Source organism: Rosa chinensis, chromosome 5 (genome assembly GCF_002994745.2).
Source record: "Rosa chinensis cultivar Old Blush chromosome 5, RchiOBHm-V2, whole genome shotgun sequence".
Taxonomy (NCBI): Eukaryota; Viridiplantae; Streptophyta; class Magnoliopsida; order Rosales; family Rosaceae; genus Rosa; species Rosa chinensis.
Window position 1 is genome coordinate 9,760,603 of NC_037092.1, and position 16,978 is coordinate 9,777,580.

The window sequence follows — 16,978 nt, forward strand, 5'->3', positions numbered from 1 at the left end:
ACGAGATTTTATCGATCTCTCCTGGGCCTGCAGTGAGCCATGCCTTCAGACAATGTTTCTTGTTTGGATCGGGGAGTTGCAGTGGCGTGTTGGGAGGTGAGGAAGGGGGAGATCAAAGCGGCTGTCGGGTTTTGGATTAATCCTCGTTGGCTTGGTCGACGGAGTGACTTGGTTGAGTGAGTGTGGAGGCCGCCGGGTAGCATCGTAGGCGTGGTGGCGTGGCATGGTTCGAATGGGCGACAGGGGGATCTTATTTCGGTGGTAACTGATCTGGGGGACAATAAAGCAATCCGAGTTGGGTTTATGGACCCGATTTATGGAGGGATCTAGTATCAGTAGGTTAGGGCGCGATTTAGATCTGATTTGTTGTGGTCGTGGTGGCGTAAACTGGCGTGATCGTCATGCCGGGCATATCTGGTGGGGCGGGGCAGTCGATGGTCCGTCGGCGGTGGTGGGATTGAGCCAGACTTGGCTGGCTGTTGGAGTTTCTCCTGTTTCATTGATTGAGGTTTGGGCTTGGGCCCTCTTTTTGGGTTCAGCCATGGCTGGTTCTTTAATTTTTGTTGGTAGTTTGGTTTTTGTTAGTTGGTTAATTAATTTAGTTTTGTCTCACCTTTGGCGTGTAATAAGTCTTTGCAGGTATCTTGCAGGGTTAGTCGGGCTATATGTCCGTGTGTACACTCTAAGTGCTTTGACTGGCCTAGTGAAGTGACGTTCCATGATTAAGTGGTCGCAACCTCCTAATGGCAGAATGAAACTCAATGTTGTCGAATTACTTCTCCAGTGGCAACATAGTAGGAAAGCTGTGATTTTGGTAATTATGCTTTGTTGTAATTGAGTTATCTTTCTGGTATGTCACCGCTATGTCAAAGCAAATATAGTAGTCAATTATGCACTCTTTGCTAATTGGTGCTTGTTTGAATACATGTATTATATAGAGACTCTTGATATAATTTTAGGACTCTTGATATCATTTTAGGACATACTCTAGATGCTTATTGTAATCAGGGGTTTAGGCTCAATGTCCCCCCCTTGTATTCAAGAGTTTCATTAATTAAGGATTGAGGGTAGCCGCACCAGTCTTTTATTCAAAAAACAGAAACATGCATGCCCTTAAGGGATTGTGAATGACAAATGAATCTGACGGCTGAAAACAAATGCACAGTTTTAAGTTGTTATAATTTTAGCTTTTAAATTTGCAATATATGTTTGAGATGCATTTGTCCCTCATAGTCCCTTAAAATTATCTATTGGGTGAGAAAACAGTCATGCTCACTTAAAAAATAATTTTAAAAAAAACTGTAAAAGACATGTGAATCTGATAGCTAAAATTTAATGTACAACTTTGGATTTTTATGCTTTCAGCCTTTGAATAAAACATATGTGGCCGACTGGCCGATGTTCACTTGTTTCTCACAGTCACTTGAAAACTAACCCTTAGATTAACACTTTTACATAAAAAAATTACATATATTGCTTAAATGGTTGTTGGGATCAATTTAGAACATGAATGATTTCACACATACCTACTCACCTAAAAGAAGTTGTTGAGGGATTATAAGGACAAATGTACCTGACGGTTGAAGATAAATGCACAGTTTTAAGTTGTTATAATTTCAACATTTTAATACATATGGTTAAGATGCACTTGTCCCTCACAACCTCTTAAATTTGTCCCTTAGGCGAGCAAGACTGTTATTTCACATTCTAAATTAGATTTATCTTCTAATTCATATAGAGCGATGTTTGGACTTTAGACAATCGGATCATGATTTGACCCTTTTGTGCAAAAATGTCTTCCTATATGAGACAATTATTCGTGAATTGTCGATTTTTTCAAAATTTTGAAAAATACACACACATGTGCTAAGGAATGGCTCATAACCCCAGCATTCACATGATCGAACTTATATTAAAAAAAAAAAAAAAAAACAACATTCGTATGACTTTCAATGCCCAATGTGATCCCTAAGTATTAATATTATGCTTACTAGTTACTAATCATCTAAATGCTTTTTAACATTTATTTGAACGTAACTTTTCTATAAAAGTAGATTTTTGCTCGATTTCAGAATTTGACCAAATTTGTATTAAAGGACATTGCGTTATCACAAGTATTTATGTTAGAATCCCATTTTCTTTACCCAGTGCACAAGCCGAACGACCACTTGTCCTACCCACCACGGTCCCAATTGCTCAAGGTTTGATGCTAGCCTTTAATCAGAGCAAACCTCAACAACCAGTGGAAATCTGACCCAAGGCGCAAACGCGATTTTTGACCTATACACCATTATTAACAAAGTAAAGCGGATGAATCTTCACAAAATATGGAGTTCGACTTGAAGAAATTTCACTATTGACTTGTAAACAAAACATATCAAGTATTACTGTGAGATCTCACATTGGTCAGGGGAGAGGAGGTGATGTCCTTATATGTACAGACTCACCTCTCCATAGTAAGACATGTTTTGAGTGGGAGCCCAACAACAAAACCTTAAGGGCAGGGCCCAAAGTGGACAATATTTTGCTATGTGGATTGGGTTGTGATAGAATGGTATAAGAGCCACTCTTTGGTCGAAAGTGTGCCGACGAGGGCGTCAGGCCCCTAAAGGAAATGGATTGTGAGATCTCACATCATCCGGAGAGAGGATCTAATGTGTCTTATATGTGCAGACTCACCCCTCCATAGTAAGACACGTTCTGGGTGGGAGCTCAGAAACAACATCATGAGGGCCAGACCAAAAATGGACTATATCTTACTATGCAAACTGAGATGTAACACCTAAGGTTCAACCCGGAAGCCCAACATCTATGCCACAAGTGACCGCAAGATTTTGGGTTTCATTTCATTCATAAATCATCTTCTCTCTTTTTATTATTATTTTTGGGTCGGTATTATTTATTTTTCTTAGAAAACAATTTTCTTCTGTCTTTGAAACAAGGAAAAGAGTTTTTTAAAAAGGCAAAGAAAAAAAAAAAAATCACCTCTCTCTTTTCTCCTCGTATCGGGGGCTCGGGGCTATCAGCAGCTTAAATAGCTTCTCAAATCTTCGGTTTTTCCTTTTCCCCTTTGCCTCTTCCTTCTTTCCTTCGCTTGTCTGCTCCTATTTCTCTCTATCTCTTTCTTTCTCACTCTTTACAATGCTCTGTTGCTGAGTTTGATGTCTCACCCCAACAAACGCTCCTCATCAACCACCACCACATCCTCTTCTTCTTCTTCTCTCACATCCCCTCCTCCGATGAAAAAGGCCAAGTCTCACTCTCAGCCCGACACCAAAAACGGCCTCCACCACCACACCCACTCCGACAACGACGACGACGGCCGCCGCGCCCAGCCCGACAATTTGTCCCGCAAAAAGGCCCAGCCCCCTCAGCCCGGCAAGAAGCAGTTCGTCATCAAACCCTTCAAAGGTTCGCCCTCCTTGATCCCAAAGCTAGAGCCTTTTCGGGTTTATACGACTGTTGTGTAATTGGGTTGCGGTCAATTTTGGGTTTACTGGGTTCGGATATGATCTTTGATTTTGGTTCCGGGTTTGGGGTATTGGGTGATTTGGGGGGAGTTAGGTTTTGGGGGGGGTTTTGTGCCGCGAGGTCGGTGCTTTGCAATTTGTGTATTGTTAGGGTGGGAATGCTTGGTTTGTTACCCTGTTCTTTAATTTACTGTTTGAGGTGAGTAATTCAGCTGCTAATGAGTTTAACCCTGGTGCTTGAATTTTGTATTAACCCTAGGGACAATTTGCATGCTTTGGTTTGGTTTAACATTAGTGTGTAGGGGTTGCTTACTTAGTATGGTCAGTGATTAATGTAGTGAGGCTTCGATTTTCGGAGTTGCTTGTGCAGATGTTCTCTGCACGCGAGGTAGTTGGTACTTTAGAATGATTAGGTTAGAATTAGGGATTATGCTTAGTCCAGGAGTTCACATAGCAGTGGACTACTCTTCAGGGAGTTTTTGTTTTGAGATGATATAGGTTGCAAGTTCTGTCTATGATAACTGAACATTGAGGGTTCTTGGTAACGCATCCCTAATAAGTTGGACGCAATGTCTGTTCTGCCATTCGAGGCTCCAACTTTCAGATTCCAAGTGCGTGTATTGGGTGAAGAAAGGTTTTGTGTGTCGCCATGTTTCCCTTGCTTATGAGTTGAGCAATGGTATATCTGCGCTTCTCATCTTAATGAGTCCTATTTTGTTGAGGATTAAGTCTAAATTTAATTTTCTTTTCTAAATTCATGTTGTGGATAGGTATCCTCGTGAAATTAAAAACCTATCTTTTGTAATAATTCTTTTGGTGAACCTTGTAAATGAACTCTATGGTGTTTAAGATTTGTCTTGTCCATTTTTTGACCCCTATTTCCGTCCTGTATTACTATCATGAAGTATGATTTGATATTGGAAGGTTTAAGTTGTACACGCTATCTCATGTTCATACCATTAGTCTCTTACTATGGGCTTGTGTAGATGCTTATCTTCTGTAGATTTCTGTCATTTGCAATTACTGAATATTATACATGAGCAGTCCTATATTATTCATCCATTGTGTTGCATAAGCCTAATAAACTTTGTGAACCAAGATTGTTGATGGGGGAAACTGTTAATAGAGGCAAAGCTTGAAATCTGAGAATTGTTTACATATTGAAAGGTTAATGACATATTTCATGTTCATTTTCAATTTGAAAGCCAAACCGGCAGTACCCAAAAATCTTGAAGAGGAAACATGGGAAATACTGAAGTCTGCCATTTGTGCTATATTCTTAAAGAAACCCGTTTCATGTGTCTTGGAGGACCTTTACCAGGTAGAATCCTTTTTCTCTTTGTTTATAAGACAATAGTTCGTTACAGTGTCAGTATCTCGTATGCATTAGGAACTAACAACATTAATACCTTTCAGGCCGTTTACAATCTTTGCGTGCACAAGATGGGAGGGAGTCTGTATCAGCGAATTGAAAAAGAGTGTGAAAGACACATAGCTGCGGCACTGCAGTCATTGGTTGGCCAAAGCCCAGATTTGGTGGTTTTCTTAACACTTGTCGAGAGATGTTGGCAGGATCTTTGTGCTCAGATATTGATGATTCGTGATATAGCCCTGTATCTTGATAGAACTTATGTGAAACAAACACCAAATGTGCGTTCGTTGTGGGACATGGGTTTGCAACTGTTCCGGAAACATCTTTCCCTCTCATCAGAAGTTGAGCACAAAATTGTCACCGGCCTTTTAAGAATGATCGAGAAAGAAAGGTAATTATATTCCACCAATTTTTGGTAACTGCATGTCATAGAAAGGGTACATAAATTTCCTTATGCTTTTTGTGGTAGGTTGATTTGGAAGGAGTAGGTATTAAAATACATATTCAAGACTGTAATTGTGAAGTCCTTCCTAGATTTTTCGTATTTCTAAAATGGCTGGACCATGACTATTTGATACTGAAAATATTTGGACATCCAACTACAATTTTTTCCTGGGTTTGTTTGTAGGATAATCTAGAACAACTGAGATTTGTCCTTTAATCTATTGACATAAAACAAGTCTCAATATATTGTTGGTCTAGTAATGTGAAATATGGTGGTTTTGGTTTTCCAGATTAGGTGAAGCGGTGGCTAGGACTCTCCTTAACCATCTATCGAAGATGTTTATAGCTTTAGGAATCTATTCAGAGAGCTTCGAGAAGCCATTTCTTGAGTGTAGTTCTGAATTCTATGGTACTGAAGGAGTGAAATACATGCAGCAATCAGATGTTCCCGAGTACTTGAAACATGTGGAGGTGCATACTCTCTCTCTCTCTCTCTCTCTCTATATATATATATATACATAAGTCTATATATTATATATATACTTAGTCTATTTTATTTTACATCCAATTTTTCATAATGAGTTGTTCCGTTAACTTTGCACCTCTAGCGTGTCTCTTTGACCCTAAAACTAATCTTTGAGTAATTTTGAATGACATGTTGCAGAAACGGTTGCATGAAGAACATGAAAGATGTTTACTCTACCTGGATGCAAGCACAAGAAAGCCATTGGTTGCAACTGCAGAAAAGCAGCTTCTAGAGCGCCATATATCTGCCATACTCGACAAGGTTTCATCTCTCTTTGTCAATTTTGTGATTCTAGCTTAGTTATTTCCCCCACCGGGTTTTGATATATTTAATTGTCTCTTTTATATATCAAGGGGTTCACAATGCTGATGGATGGGAATCGCATTGAGGACCTTCAAAGGATGTATACTCTTTTCTTAAGAGTAAATGCCCTTGAATCACTCAGGCAAGCCCTTAGCTCGTACATTCGGAAGACAGGGCAGGGCATGATCATGGATGAAGAAAAAGATAAAGACATGGTTTCTTCCCTTTTGGAGTTTAAGGCTTCTCTTGACACTATATGGGAAGAAAGTTTTTTCAAAAATGAAGCATTTTGCATCACTATAAAGGACGCATTCGAGTATCTTATAAATCTCCGCCAGGTAACTTTTTATTCAATTTACTTCTCGCTTTGTTTTGTGTGTTTCTCTTACGTAATAATAAGACAAAGTTGTCACGATAAACACTAAAAACTAGGAAATGAGTTATCATATATGAGGTAAGGTGCATAACAACAATTTAGCAAATTACATAACATGGATTAGAAAATATGAATTAGTTAAAGTTTGAAAGTCATTTCTATCAAAAATAACCATGTAGTATTATTTCTATGTATCAGTGAATGAAACTAGTTTGATTCCCTGTACATCTTCCCTCTCCCTCCTTTTTATTGTGTTTGCCATTTAACTTTCAATAGTTTATCATCTTAGCTTATTTTTGTTGAAATTAAGAAAAAGAGTTTTTCTTCCTATGATAGAATCGACCTGCTGAGCTGATTGCGAAGTTTCTGGACGAGAAGCTTCGAGCTGGGAACAAGGGTACTTCCGAAGAGGAACTTGAGGGCACACTTGATAAAGTCTTGGTTTTATTTAGGTTTATACAGGTAAGATCAATGTGTTAATGATCCAAATGAATAAGTTAACTCTTGGATTAACTAGAAGTTCTTTTGTATGTTTTTTCTGTTATTGGTGTTTGCAACTTTTTGTTACTTATGTTAGTTTGCAAAGTGACTCAAGACATTCTTTTTGGCCAATCTAGGGTAAGGATGTGTTTGAAGCATTTTACAAGAAGGATCTTGCAAAAAGACTACTTTTGGGGAAGAGTGCTTCTATTGATGCAGAGAAGTCTATGATTTCCAAGGTTAATGATGGATTTATCTGTGTATGACTTGTATACTTAGTGACTTTCCATCTCTTCATTGTAGTAACAATTTTTTTGTCAATACAGCTGAAGACCGAGTGTGGCAGTCAATTTACAAACAAACTCGAAGGAATGTTTAAGGTGTGCATATTGCTACATCATCTGATATGTCCAAGAGTAGTTATTAGTCAATATTGCTTCCCAGTATCTCATGCGATAGGATGGTAGAATTTTGTCCAACTGACTGGCCTCAATCTTATTTTTATTGGACTGACAAGACACATCAGATTGACTTTTCTGGTGTTTTATTTTATGGGAATAAAAATTTAAAAAAAAAAATGAGGTTCAGACCATTTGGGTTGTTTAACTGTTACACTTGCACTAGTTTGTTCATTAACTTAAGCTATGGCAGGTTAGATACTAGAATGGGCTGTAGTTACAGCAGTATTTATCCGGACCTTTTTTAACATGGGATCGTTGTATGGGAGGATTTTGGTATATTTCAAAGAACTATAGGAGGTTTTTTTGTTATATTAATTTAAGCCTCTCTTCACCTAATCCTTCCAACTTTAGAATGGTTAGCCTGAGTGGATGCTGCGACCCTTCACTTTTTCACTCCATCCACTTCTCCCTTATCAAATTAAAGCCTAAACATTCCTTTTACCTCCACTCCTTTCTTTCCTACATATAATCCTCATTATGTTTCTAAAGTAAAAACTAGTAAACAGTTATTGCTGCTCTTTCATAATGCTGTCTATAATTCACTTGTAGATGTCTATTTATTCTTTGTAATGGTTAGTTTGTGGTTCTATCATAAATGACTTTAGGTTGGCAGGGATGTGATTCTATATATCCAAGCATTTGTGCCAAGTTTTCTTTGGATCTTATTGTCTTATTTCCTTGCATTTTTTGTATGTACATTATCCAGGATATTGAATTGTCGAAAGAGATAAACGAGTCCTTCAGACAGTCGTCCCAGGCCAGAACAAAACTCCCATCAGGGATTGAGCTTAGTGTTCATGTCCTTACTTCAGGGTACTTTACAATTTTTGTTATTTATTTATTTATTAAATAAAATGTTATATAAAGCTTTTTTTTAGTTTTTTTTTTCCTGGTGTTGTGCCCTTTAAGCGCTAAATGTGAAGACTATAGCCTCTTATCCTGTAAATAAAATTTACTATTTGGACCCTGCAAAAGTTAATCTGTTCCAATAAATTTTCACATTTAACTTTCAGTGATTACTTTCGAACCTGTCATAAGGTTTTTTCATTTCCAAAGTTCTTGCACATTGGGATCTGTTAGACTTGTTATGATATTTGCACCTAAAATCTATTGATGATTTGGATGCCACCAGTTGGTGGAGAACTGAAGGAACCTAATATGGGGAACTTTACCTAAATCTTGCCCTTATTCTCTTTATTCACTCCACCCAAGGAGTAACTATTGTTTTGATGGTTGGATACAGGTACTGGCCAACATATGCTCCCATGGATGTGAGACTTCCTCATGAATTGAATGTATATCAGGTTCAGTATACGATACACAACAGATGCTTTAGTTGCTGGCACCGTCAGTGTGCCTTGTACAATTGTCTTACTCTATGTTTCTCCTTTTGCAATAGGATATTTTCAAAGAGTTTTACTTGAGCAAGTACAGCGGTAGGCGTTTAATGTGGCAAAATTCATTAGGTCACTGTGTGTTAAAAGCAGAGTTTCCTAAAGGCAGAAAGGAGCTTGCAGTTTCTCTGTTTCAGGTTCTTCACTTCTTGGCTAATTATACTTTAGTTTACCAGCTTCATTCTTTATTCCTTTGTAGGATTCTTTAAATTGTATTTGGCAAAGTGGATAAATTATATTTGTTGGCTTTTCAGACTGTTGTTTTGATGCTGTTTAATGATGCCGAGAAGCTAAGCTTTCAAGACATTAAGGATTCCACTAGCATTGAGGACAAGGAACTGAGAAGAACTCTGCAGTCCCTTGCATGTGGAAAAGTTCGTGTCCTGCAAAAGGTGGGTGACCTGGTGGTCTTTCATTGCGGGATTCATATATGAAATCTTTATCAGTAACGGAACTAGCAATGTTGAGTCTTCTCCTTACTTTCTGTGCCTTTTCTCTTTCAAATGTGTTAACAGTTTCCCAAAGGGAGAGACGTGGAGGATGACGATTCATTTACATTCAATGATACATTTGCAGCTCCTCTATACCGTATTAAGGTACATGGTTTTGTACCTTCTGTAGTAAAAGATTACCGGTGTAATCAGAAGCTTGCATAAGCACTGTGCAGTTTAACTGAGGCTGAGAAGTTTTAAAATGAACGTGTAAATCTGAAGCATTTTTCTGTCAATTTTCAACTCACTTTGTACAAAGCCATGAGAGTGATCTATTTTGAGTTGTAGGCCTCATGATGAAGGGCTTAACCATGATTTCTTTGTGTGCAGGTAAATGCAATCCAAATGAAGGAAACAGTGGAGGAGAACACAAGCACCACTGAAAGAGTATTCCAAGACCGCCAATATCAGGTTATCTCGGTTTCTGTTTCAGATGTTTCCTTTACACACACTACTCTCATTCCACATTCCACAGTTAGATTGGATTCTCTCTAGTTGACAATCTTTGCTTTTCCTGATTCAGATTGATGCTGCTATTGTTCGGATAATGAAAACTAGGAAGCTGCTGAGTCACACAATTCTGATAACTGAACTGTTCCAACAGGTAAAATAGGCATTGTTCGACTTTATAAAGCATTTTTGGACATGGCAACCATGGGTGGCAATTATGCCGTGTGATTTATGTCATATTTTTGCTTTTTTGCTGATGAGGAGAGAATTAATAATGAACACCTTAAAGGCTTTGGCTTTGCTAAATAAGAGAAATGCTGAGATGGAGAACTCCATGATTTTTTACTTGAAATAATTCGGTGAGGGAAGTTTGAGGCAAATGGTGTGTTGTGTTTGTTTTGGTTGAGCAGCTTAGGTTCCCAATAAAGCCGGCAGATTTGAAGAAAAGGATCGAGAGCCTGATTGACAGGGAGTACCTAGAACGGGACAAAAACAACCCACAAGTTTACAACTACCTTGCATAATTATCCTTTTTGAAGTTTCTCCTTGTAAATGACACAGGAAGAATGCGACTTCTATCTCAAGGAGGAAAGAGAGAAGGGGCAGGATTTCTGGTCCAACTTCAACTCGGTCCGTTACCTGAAATTTATGTACAGTGACTTGTAGTTTTTGCAATTTTGTTGCAGTCAGTACTGATTGTAAAAAATATTTATTTTCCCTTCCTTATTTATATTCCTGTGAAAGAATTGTGTACTTGACTGAATGAAAGATTTCTTTTTTCTTCTCTCCTAAATAGGAAGATATATAAAACAGAGGTAAAAAAGTTCTCGCTCAGTCTCTTTTCCACCGTATCTTGTAGCATGTATTTTGGTATCCAGTGTTGTCTTCTACACATTTTCGAGCTGACTTCTCTCTTTTTGGTTACATCGGGAGGGATCGAATTCCTGACCGAACTTCCCATCCTCTTCAATCCGAAGAGTTTTCGTGCCACGCAAATCGACCAGACAGTTTTACACTTTGTCATACCGAAATTGTTACACCGTACTGAAATTCATGCACATGGCCTAACTTGATTTCCACATAGGTCGCTTTGCTTTCTAGCTGGAATTGGAATAATCACTTTGCTTTCTAGTTGGAATTGGAATGATAATGGAAAAGTGATCTATGTCTTGACTTTCAATTTTCAAATGCAACAAACGGAGATACAACATAATTCATAACACAAACTACATTTCTTGATTCCAATACATTTCAATCTCAACCAAACTCACAACGAGGATCTCTTTCACTTGGTGATGGAAGAGGCAGCGGCCTTGGGGTGAGCGTCGTCATCGTCGCCGTGGACCTCCACATTCGTGACGGCGGCGGGGTTGAGAGGGGCGCGGATGTCGGACGAAACGGCGTCGTCGGGGTCGTAATCGGGATTGAGATTGCGATCGATGGCTTGGCGGCCTTGTTCGAGGCAAGGCTTGCAGGCAATCTCGATGGTGATCCAGCCGAGCACCACTGCCACTATGGCTATCGCTGCGCTTGTTATCGCTCCCATATTTCTTCGTCTCCCAAACAAAGTTTACACTATTGCTTACCACTCACTCACTCTCTCTCTCTCTCTCTCTCTCTCTCTCTAAGCAAAGGGTTTGAGAGTTATTTATAGCTTTGGGCCTTCAACTCTTGCCGACTCTCATTTTCGTTCCTTCAAAATAGTTTTTTTTGTAGTCCTCGGGTTTGTGCTCATTTGCAAATCAGATGATTTGGAATGTTTGGACGTGCCACGAAGTTATTTTTCGAATTTTATGTATAATTTAAAATTCACATGTGATTTAAGTTTAGTATTCGTAGACCATGGCATTTAATATGCCTATACCTGTAGAACATACTGAAATAGTAAACATATGTTTTTTTTTTCATGAATTTTCTTGCCTTCTGACTTTGAAAATCATAAAAGAATAAATTCGTTAAAGAGTTTAGTATTGCATCAATTGAAACACACTCTAAAAATCATGATTTACTAATGGTGAGATTTAGAAATATTACAATTCAAAATTTTGAATAGAAATTATGCTTTGTGTGGTTTAGTATGTAAGAGAGGTGTCATTGGGGCGCCCATGTAATGCAATGACAAATCGAAACATGTTAAATCCGACTAACACTAATTTTTCTTGACACTCTGTTGCATCATAAGTTCAACATCCGTAAGATCATGATTTTTAGAACGTGTTTCAATAGACAGATTGAATACTGAAACTTCGAACAAATCTTTTTTTTATGAAATTTATTGTTCTCTAAATTTGAAAAATTGTAAAAAAAAAATAAATTGCTTCTTGATTTTTAAGTTATCAATTCGAGACATATTTAAAAATTATTATTTGATGGTGAAAAAATTTCGTCCAAAAAATAAGAACATGCGAATTTAGCCATAAAGCACGGTTATTGTTCCACAATTTTAAGTAAAAATCATGGTCTTGAGATATATATATATATATATATATATATATACGGAGCCGTTCAAGAGCGTACGTCCGCAACCCAGAAAAAGTGCGGATGTTGCTCGGCGCGGCTTGCCGGAGGACATATTTAAAAATATGTTTTTCTGCATTTGAGGTTAAAATTAGCCGCCGCCGCCTACTACATCAACGTCCACACTTTAGCGAAAGTGCGGACGTCCCTTCCTGATCCGGCCTTTATATATATATATATATATATATATATTTTGTCGGGGATTCAATTTCCGCAGGAGCATAAACCGTAGTTACTAGTTAGTCAGTAGTTCTTATAATTTTCGGTCATTGAATCTCAATTAATTTTTTTTTTTTAGTTGAATGGTGTTAGACTTTATTGATAACTAATAAACAGATTAAGGAATACATTTCTCAGATTCTATCACATCTTGAATGAAGGAATGAATATTAGACCAAAAGAAAGCTTGATCAAGATCTGCAACATGAGCTGCCAATTTGTGCGCAACCATGTTTGCCTCTCTTCTAGCATGAATAATTCTAACTTGGTTCACCTCTTTCAAATCTTGTCTGAGATCCTCATATAACCTTCCAAGAATAGAATAATTTTGCAGCTCCTCCTGAAACACATGTTGCTTCAAAACCAAACAATCAATCTCCAAATTTACTGAACATAGACCTTGTTACATAAGGTTAAAAAAAATTGTGTCTGGAAAAGTTGTTTCCCATTATTTTATTTTCAATTTAAAAAATTTAGAATGCAAGACAACTTCGTCTCCTACTTTTCTAGTTTTCTTGGCCTTGTCCAAGTGTAAGAGAGTGATCATTAGTTTCTTCTTGTTTTATTTCTACTCTGTTGTACGTTCATCTTTTACACGTCCTCTTCAACCCCAAACTCAGCTAATTTTAACCTCAAATGCAGAAAATGACCCATAGTTGCTGAATTTGAGCTTTTGGTGAGTCAACTTAAATCACATCATAATGGTATTCAAACTTGGTTCAAGGACAGCTGTACCTTTCACTATTTTGTGCATCTTTGGGGTCAAAACCTAACTTCCCTAAGATCACTAAATTGGGATCAATCCATGTCTTTCTATCCACACACAATTTTAGGCCTTCAAAGATCACTAATGCAGATGCTGTAGCCTGAAAGCTACTCGTCTAAGGTCATTAAGACGACATTAATCTAATTTATGTGCAGACATCGGAACCATAAGGACATCGTGGTTAGGTGGGAGTAAGCCGAGGATATCATCTCGTGATGTTAGGTGGGAGTAGGCCGAGGATATCATCTTCCCACAACTCACTACAATAAAATCTGTGGACAAATTTTCGACTCAAAGCAGAAATGTAATTGCATAAAGTTGTTGCAAGACCAAGTGATTAACTACATGTTCCTGAACTGAATAGCGAGCTGCACTATGATAGAGGCATATCCGATTGATATTCTCTGAAAAACCATCTTCATTTCTATAATTTTGAGTTGGTATCATTGAAAATGTGGTTCAATAGTAGACCGCTTATAGCTAGTTTCTAGGGAAAGTAAGAGACCAAGCAAACAAGCATGCTACAAATGGAGTTCATCTAAAAACCCAGGGTATGATAAGGGTGTAATATTATAGCACAACACAGTCACAAATTGAGTAATTAGGGTAAGAAGGAAGAAATAATAACAATGATGAAGAACCCTATATACTTAAATACATTCCAAGAACCACTAGAACCCCGTTTACACACAGCCATGAGCTCTATAGCTCAAGTCTCTTATATAACTACTACATGCTTCAGGACATTCAAAGTTACACAACATGATATCAGACACTGAAAAGCTAGGCAAAGAGGACCTGTGAGCTTGAAGGTGTCAAGTCAGACAAATTATCTGGCGCATCAACCACATGCCATCGAACACTGAAGTGCCACTTGTTCTCAGAAGAGCCTTTACGGCTAACCCTTGAGATGTTACCAACAGCAACATGAAGGTTCCTACCAACAACATATATTGTGCAGTCACAAGAATTCACTGCAAAGGGTTTACATATCTGCTCAGGTAAAGGAAGGCCTTCTATTGGTTCCCAGGAATCGGTATCCGCGTCATAAACCTTAAGCTTCATTCTTTCAAGCTCTGAGACCACAAACAAATGACCGTAAATCACCACACTTGAACCTGTCCATCCCTCTCTGAGTCCAACAGCCATACTCTCCCAATTATCAGTTCTTGGATCATAAACCTGACCCCTAGGAGAAACATAGAAAGGCCACAACCAGCCTTCCGTAACAAGAAGCTTTCCATCGAGTACTGCTGCATCATAAGAGGACATATTTGTTCCCATGCTTGCAATGGAACGCCAACTCCCTTCAGCAGGGTCCAAAACCTCAGCGGAGTCGAGCTCAAAAAGATCTGCGCTGTTTCCTCCAGCCACATAAATCATCCCATCAATCACTCCGCTTGCAAAAAAAGACCTGGCACTCACCATCTGGTTCACCACAGTCCATCGATTCTTCTGCATTTCATATTTCAGGACCAAATCCAGCGGACAATCCACATCAGAGACCATACCACCACAAACAAAGAGAGTGCCCTCATGGGGAATTGCAACACATCTGAACCCATGGGGACAAACTTTGTCTTTGCAAGGCATGGCAGGGATTGTGTGCCACGATAAATGAGTGAGATCAAGAACCTGCCACTGAATCTTTCCAGTGCACTTGTGGAATGCAAAGACAAAAAGCCACGGGTCTTTAAACCCTACTTCTTTTCTACGAGTGAAAAACCGCTCTTTACTACCAAGCAGTAGATGCCAACGCTTGCATACAGCTTTGCTTGCTGTGTGGCTTTCCACAGGAAGCCGAAGGAGACAGTTAAGCGCCACATCATCAGGTAGACCAGGAATGAGGGGTTCTCCCCTAAGTGATAACTCTAGTTCCGACGAAGGGTCCATCAAAGAAGATTGGATAACCGCTAGCCTAAATTTTGGAGATAATGTGATCTGAGAATCCCCTAGCTTGAGTACAGGCGCTTGTTGAGAGGACAATCGAACTCGTTGCATCTTTCTCTTTTCGAGATAATACTCAAAGGCCCTTCTGAAAAAGACCTTATTCTGAATGCAATTTCTTGCCTATGTTACACCACCAAATAGTCTCACTAAGAAATCCAGCAGAACCAAATCCGAAACCAGACTAAAGCTCTGAACTTTTCACAAATTCTGTCCAGATAAAACAATCCCTAAAATCCAAATTTTACACAATACAATAACACCAATTCCTTTTCCACAACACCTTCATCTTAAATACCTTAACATACACACAAAGCAACATCTAAAACATATGAACAACAAAGAATCGACTTTTCTTCACGTTATATACACAATAACCACCGCACCCTATCAACACAACAAAACCCACAATCTACAGCTATGAATTTCTTCCAACTGGCAAATGAAATAGAAAGCACCCCAAATTCAAAAAGCCCGTAAAGCAATCAATACCTCAGAAGCAGCCCAAAACTTGGATTTTTTGTCCTCAACGGAAACACCCACAGAAACCCAGTTCAAGAATCACATAGATATGGACTTTTTGTGGGCTTTGGCAGCTTCAACATCCATAAAAAAAAAACCTAAAACCAAAACAAAACTACGGCTGCAGAGCTGGTAAACAAACCATATATAGCTGGAAAAAACAAGAAGAGAAAGAAACCAGTAGCAACTTAAAACCAGAAAAGGGTGAGAGATGGTTATAAAGATGGTGACTTGATGCGGTTTAGAGGGCTATGGTTTGTTGAATCCATAGAGAGAGAGAGAGAGAGAGAGAGAAGGGGTGACCCATCAGACAACTCCTTCTCATAAAGGCATGTTATTTTATTTGGTGGCAAACATGGTTCTTTGATTCTAGATTAAGGAAGAACCACGCGCTAAATGGCCAAGTCAAGTTAAACTCACCGTAGAAATTCCACAGAAGAGTGCTCTGCAAAGAAGACAGGGTTGAAGAGTGGTTTGGACGCGCCATATTGAGAGGGTACTAGGGTATGCAGTGTTTTTCTGGTGTAAAAATCTTTCTGTTTATAGTTTTATCCATTATTTTTCTTTAAAAAAAATAATTATAAATTTTTTTATTGTTTTTCTGAGTCAAACGTGTTACATGGCACGATCCGTCTCATTTAATTTTATCTTCTGCATAAGTAACGAGCAAGATTATTTCTAGATAAAGGTCGGAATTATACCCTGAAACTTGGAAGCGACACTTCCAAGAATATTTGGCTAAAAGAGAAGGATACCATTATTCTCTTTCAATTGAAAGGAAAAAAAAAAAAAGTTGTCGTCTCATTAAAGAGAAAGAGATGGTGGTGCTTTTCCTTTAACATCCATTTATGGAATAAATGAAGGATAGAACTAGTTGGAGATGCGTTTAAGTTACTCTAATGCAAAAGAAATCAAATCAAATCCACACACTTTTTCTCAACACCTACCTCCATGCTTCACCAATTCAATCAACTGTCTTATACATGTTCACAAATCACAACACTAAGAATACCAACTTCGGTTAAAAAAATATGTGTTGATGCTAGTTTCAATATGTTATTTTTAATTTATTTGCGAGTTATAGATAAAATTAAACATATATAAACAAATGAGATACCATTACATTGTATTTGAACATAAAATTGGGATCGGTGGTTTTCCGATCTGTTTGAAATGACCGGATCGGGTTGGGGTCTACTGATTCCGATATGGGGAGCAGGTGGATTGGAATAGGTGGCGC

The 16,978-nt window shown here is 38.4% G+C and overlaps 3 protein-coding genes across 3 annotated transcripts; 1 reads left to right on the top strand and 2 right to left on the bottom strand.

The window, feature by feature from the left end:
- The first annotated feature begins 2,986 nt into the window (after positions 1 to 2,986).
- Positions 2,987 to 10,601, top strand: LOC112164727 (cullin-4). Its single transcript, XM_024301023.2, has 17 exons — positions 2,987 to 3,411; positions 4,676 to 4,791; positions 4,887 to 5,233; positions 5,577 to 5,757; positions 5,951 to 6,073; positions 6,166 to 6,453; positions 6,828 to 6,953; positions 7,109 to 7,210; positions 7,298 to 7,351; positions 8,139 to 8,245; positions 8,676 to 8,736; positions 8,832 to 8,963; positions 9,081 to 9,218; positions 9,342 to 9,422; positions 9,648 to 9,728; positions 9,841 to 9,921; positions 10,178 to 10,601. The coding sequence occupies exons 1-17, from the start codon at positions 3,162 to 3,164 to the stop codon at positions 10,289 to 10,291; spliced, it is 2,382 nt and encodes a 793-aa protein (XP_024156791.1). The 5' UTR covers positions 2,987 to 3,161; the 3' UTR covers positions 10,292 to 10,601.
- Positions 10,602 to 10,911: 310 nt separating this feature from the next.
- LOC112164728 lies at positions 10,912 to 11,396 on the bottom strand. The gene has a single exon (XM_024301025.2). It carries the CDS (start codon positions 11,311 to 11,313, stop codon positions 11,053 to 11,055), a length of 261 nt encoding a protein of 86 aa, XP_024156793.1. The 5' UTR covers positions 11,314 to 11,396; the 3' UTR covers positions 10,912 to 11,052.
- Positions 11,397 to 13,802: 2,406 nt separating this feature from the next.
- Positions 13,803 to 16,083, bottom strand: LOC112165296 (F-box/kelch-repeat protein At1g30090). Its single transcript, XM_024301787.2, has one exon. The coding sequence runs from the start codon at positions 15,268 to 15,270 to the stop codon at positions 14,053 to 14,055; it is 1,218 nt and encodes a 405-aa protein (XP_024157555.1). The 5' UTR covers positions 15,271 to 16,083; the 3' UTR covers positions 13,803 to 14,052.
- Positions 16,084 to 16,978: the final 895 nt, after the last annotated feature.

What these genes read in the sequence shown, in the direction of transcription:
- LOC112164727 (XM_024301023.2), top strand. Translation starts at nt 3,162, where the DNA reads ATGTCTCACCCCAACAAACGCTCCTCATCAACCACCACCACATCCTCT. An exon ending in ATCTTATAAATCTCCGCCAG is followed by an intron (nt 6,454 to 6,827) that starts GTAACTTTTTAT and finishes TTCCTATGATAG; the next exon opens with AATCGACCTGCTGAGCTGAT. An exon ending in CTCCTCTATACCGTATTAAG is followed by an intron (nt 9,423 to 9,647) that starts GTACATGGTTTT and finishes CTTTGTGTGCAG; the next exon opens with GTAAATGCAATCCAAATGAA.
- LOC112164728 (XM_024301025.2), bottom strand. Translation starts at nt 11,313, where the DNA reads ATGGGAGCGATAACAAGCGCAGCGATAGCCATAGTGGCAGTGGTGCTC.
- LOC112165296 (XM_024301787.2), bottom strand. Translation starts at nt 15,270, where the DNA reads ATGCAACGAGTTCGATTGTCCTCTCAACAAGCGCCTGTACTCAAGCTA.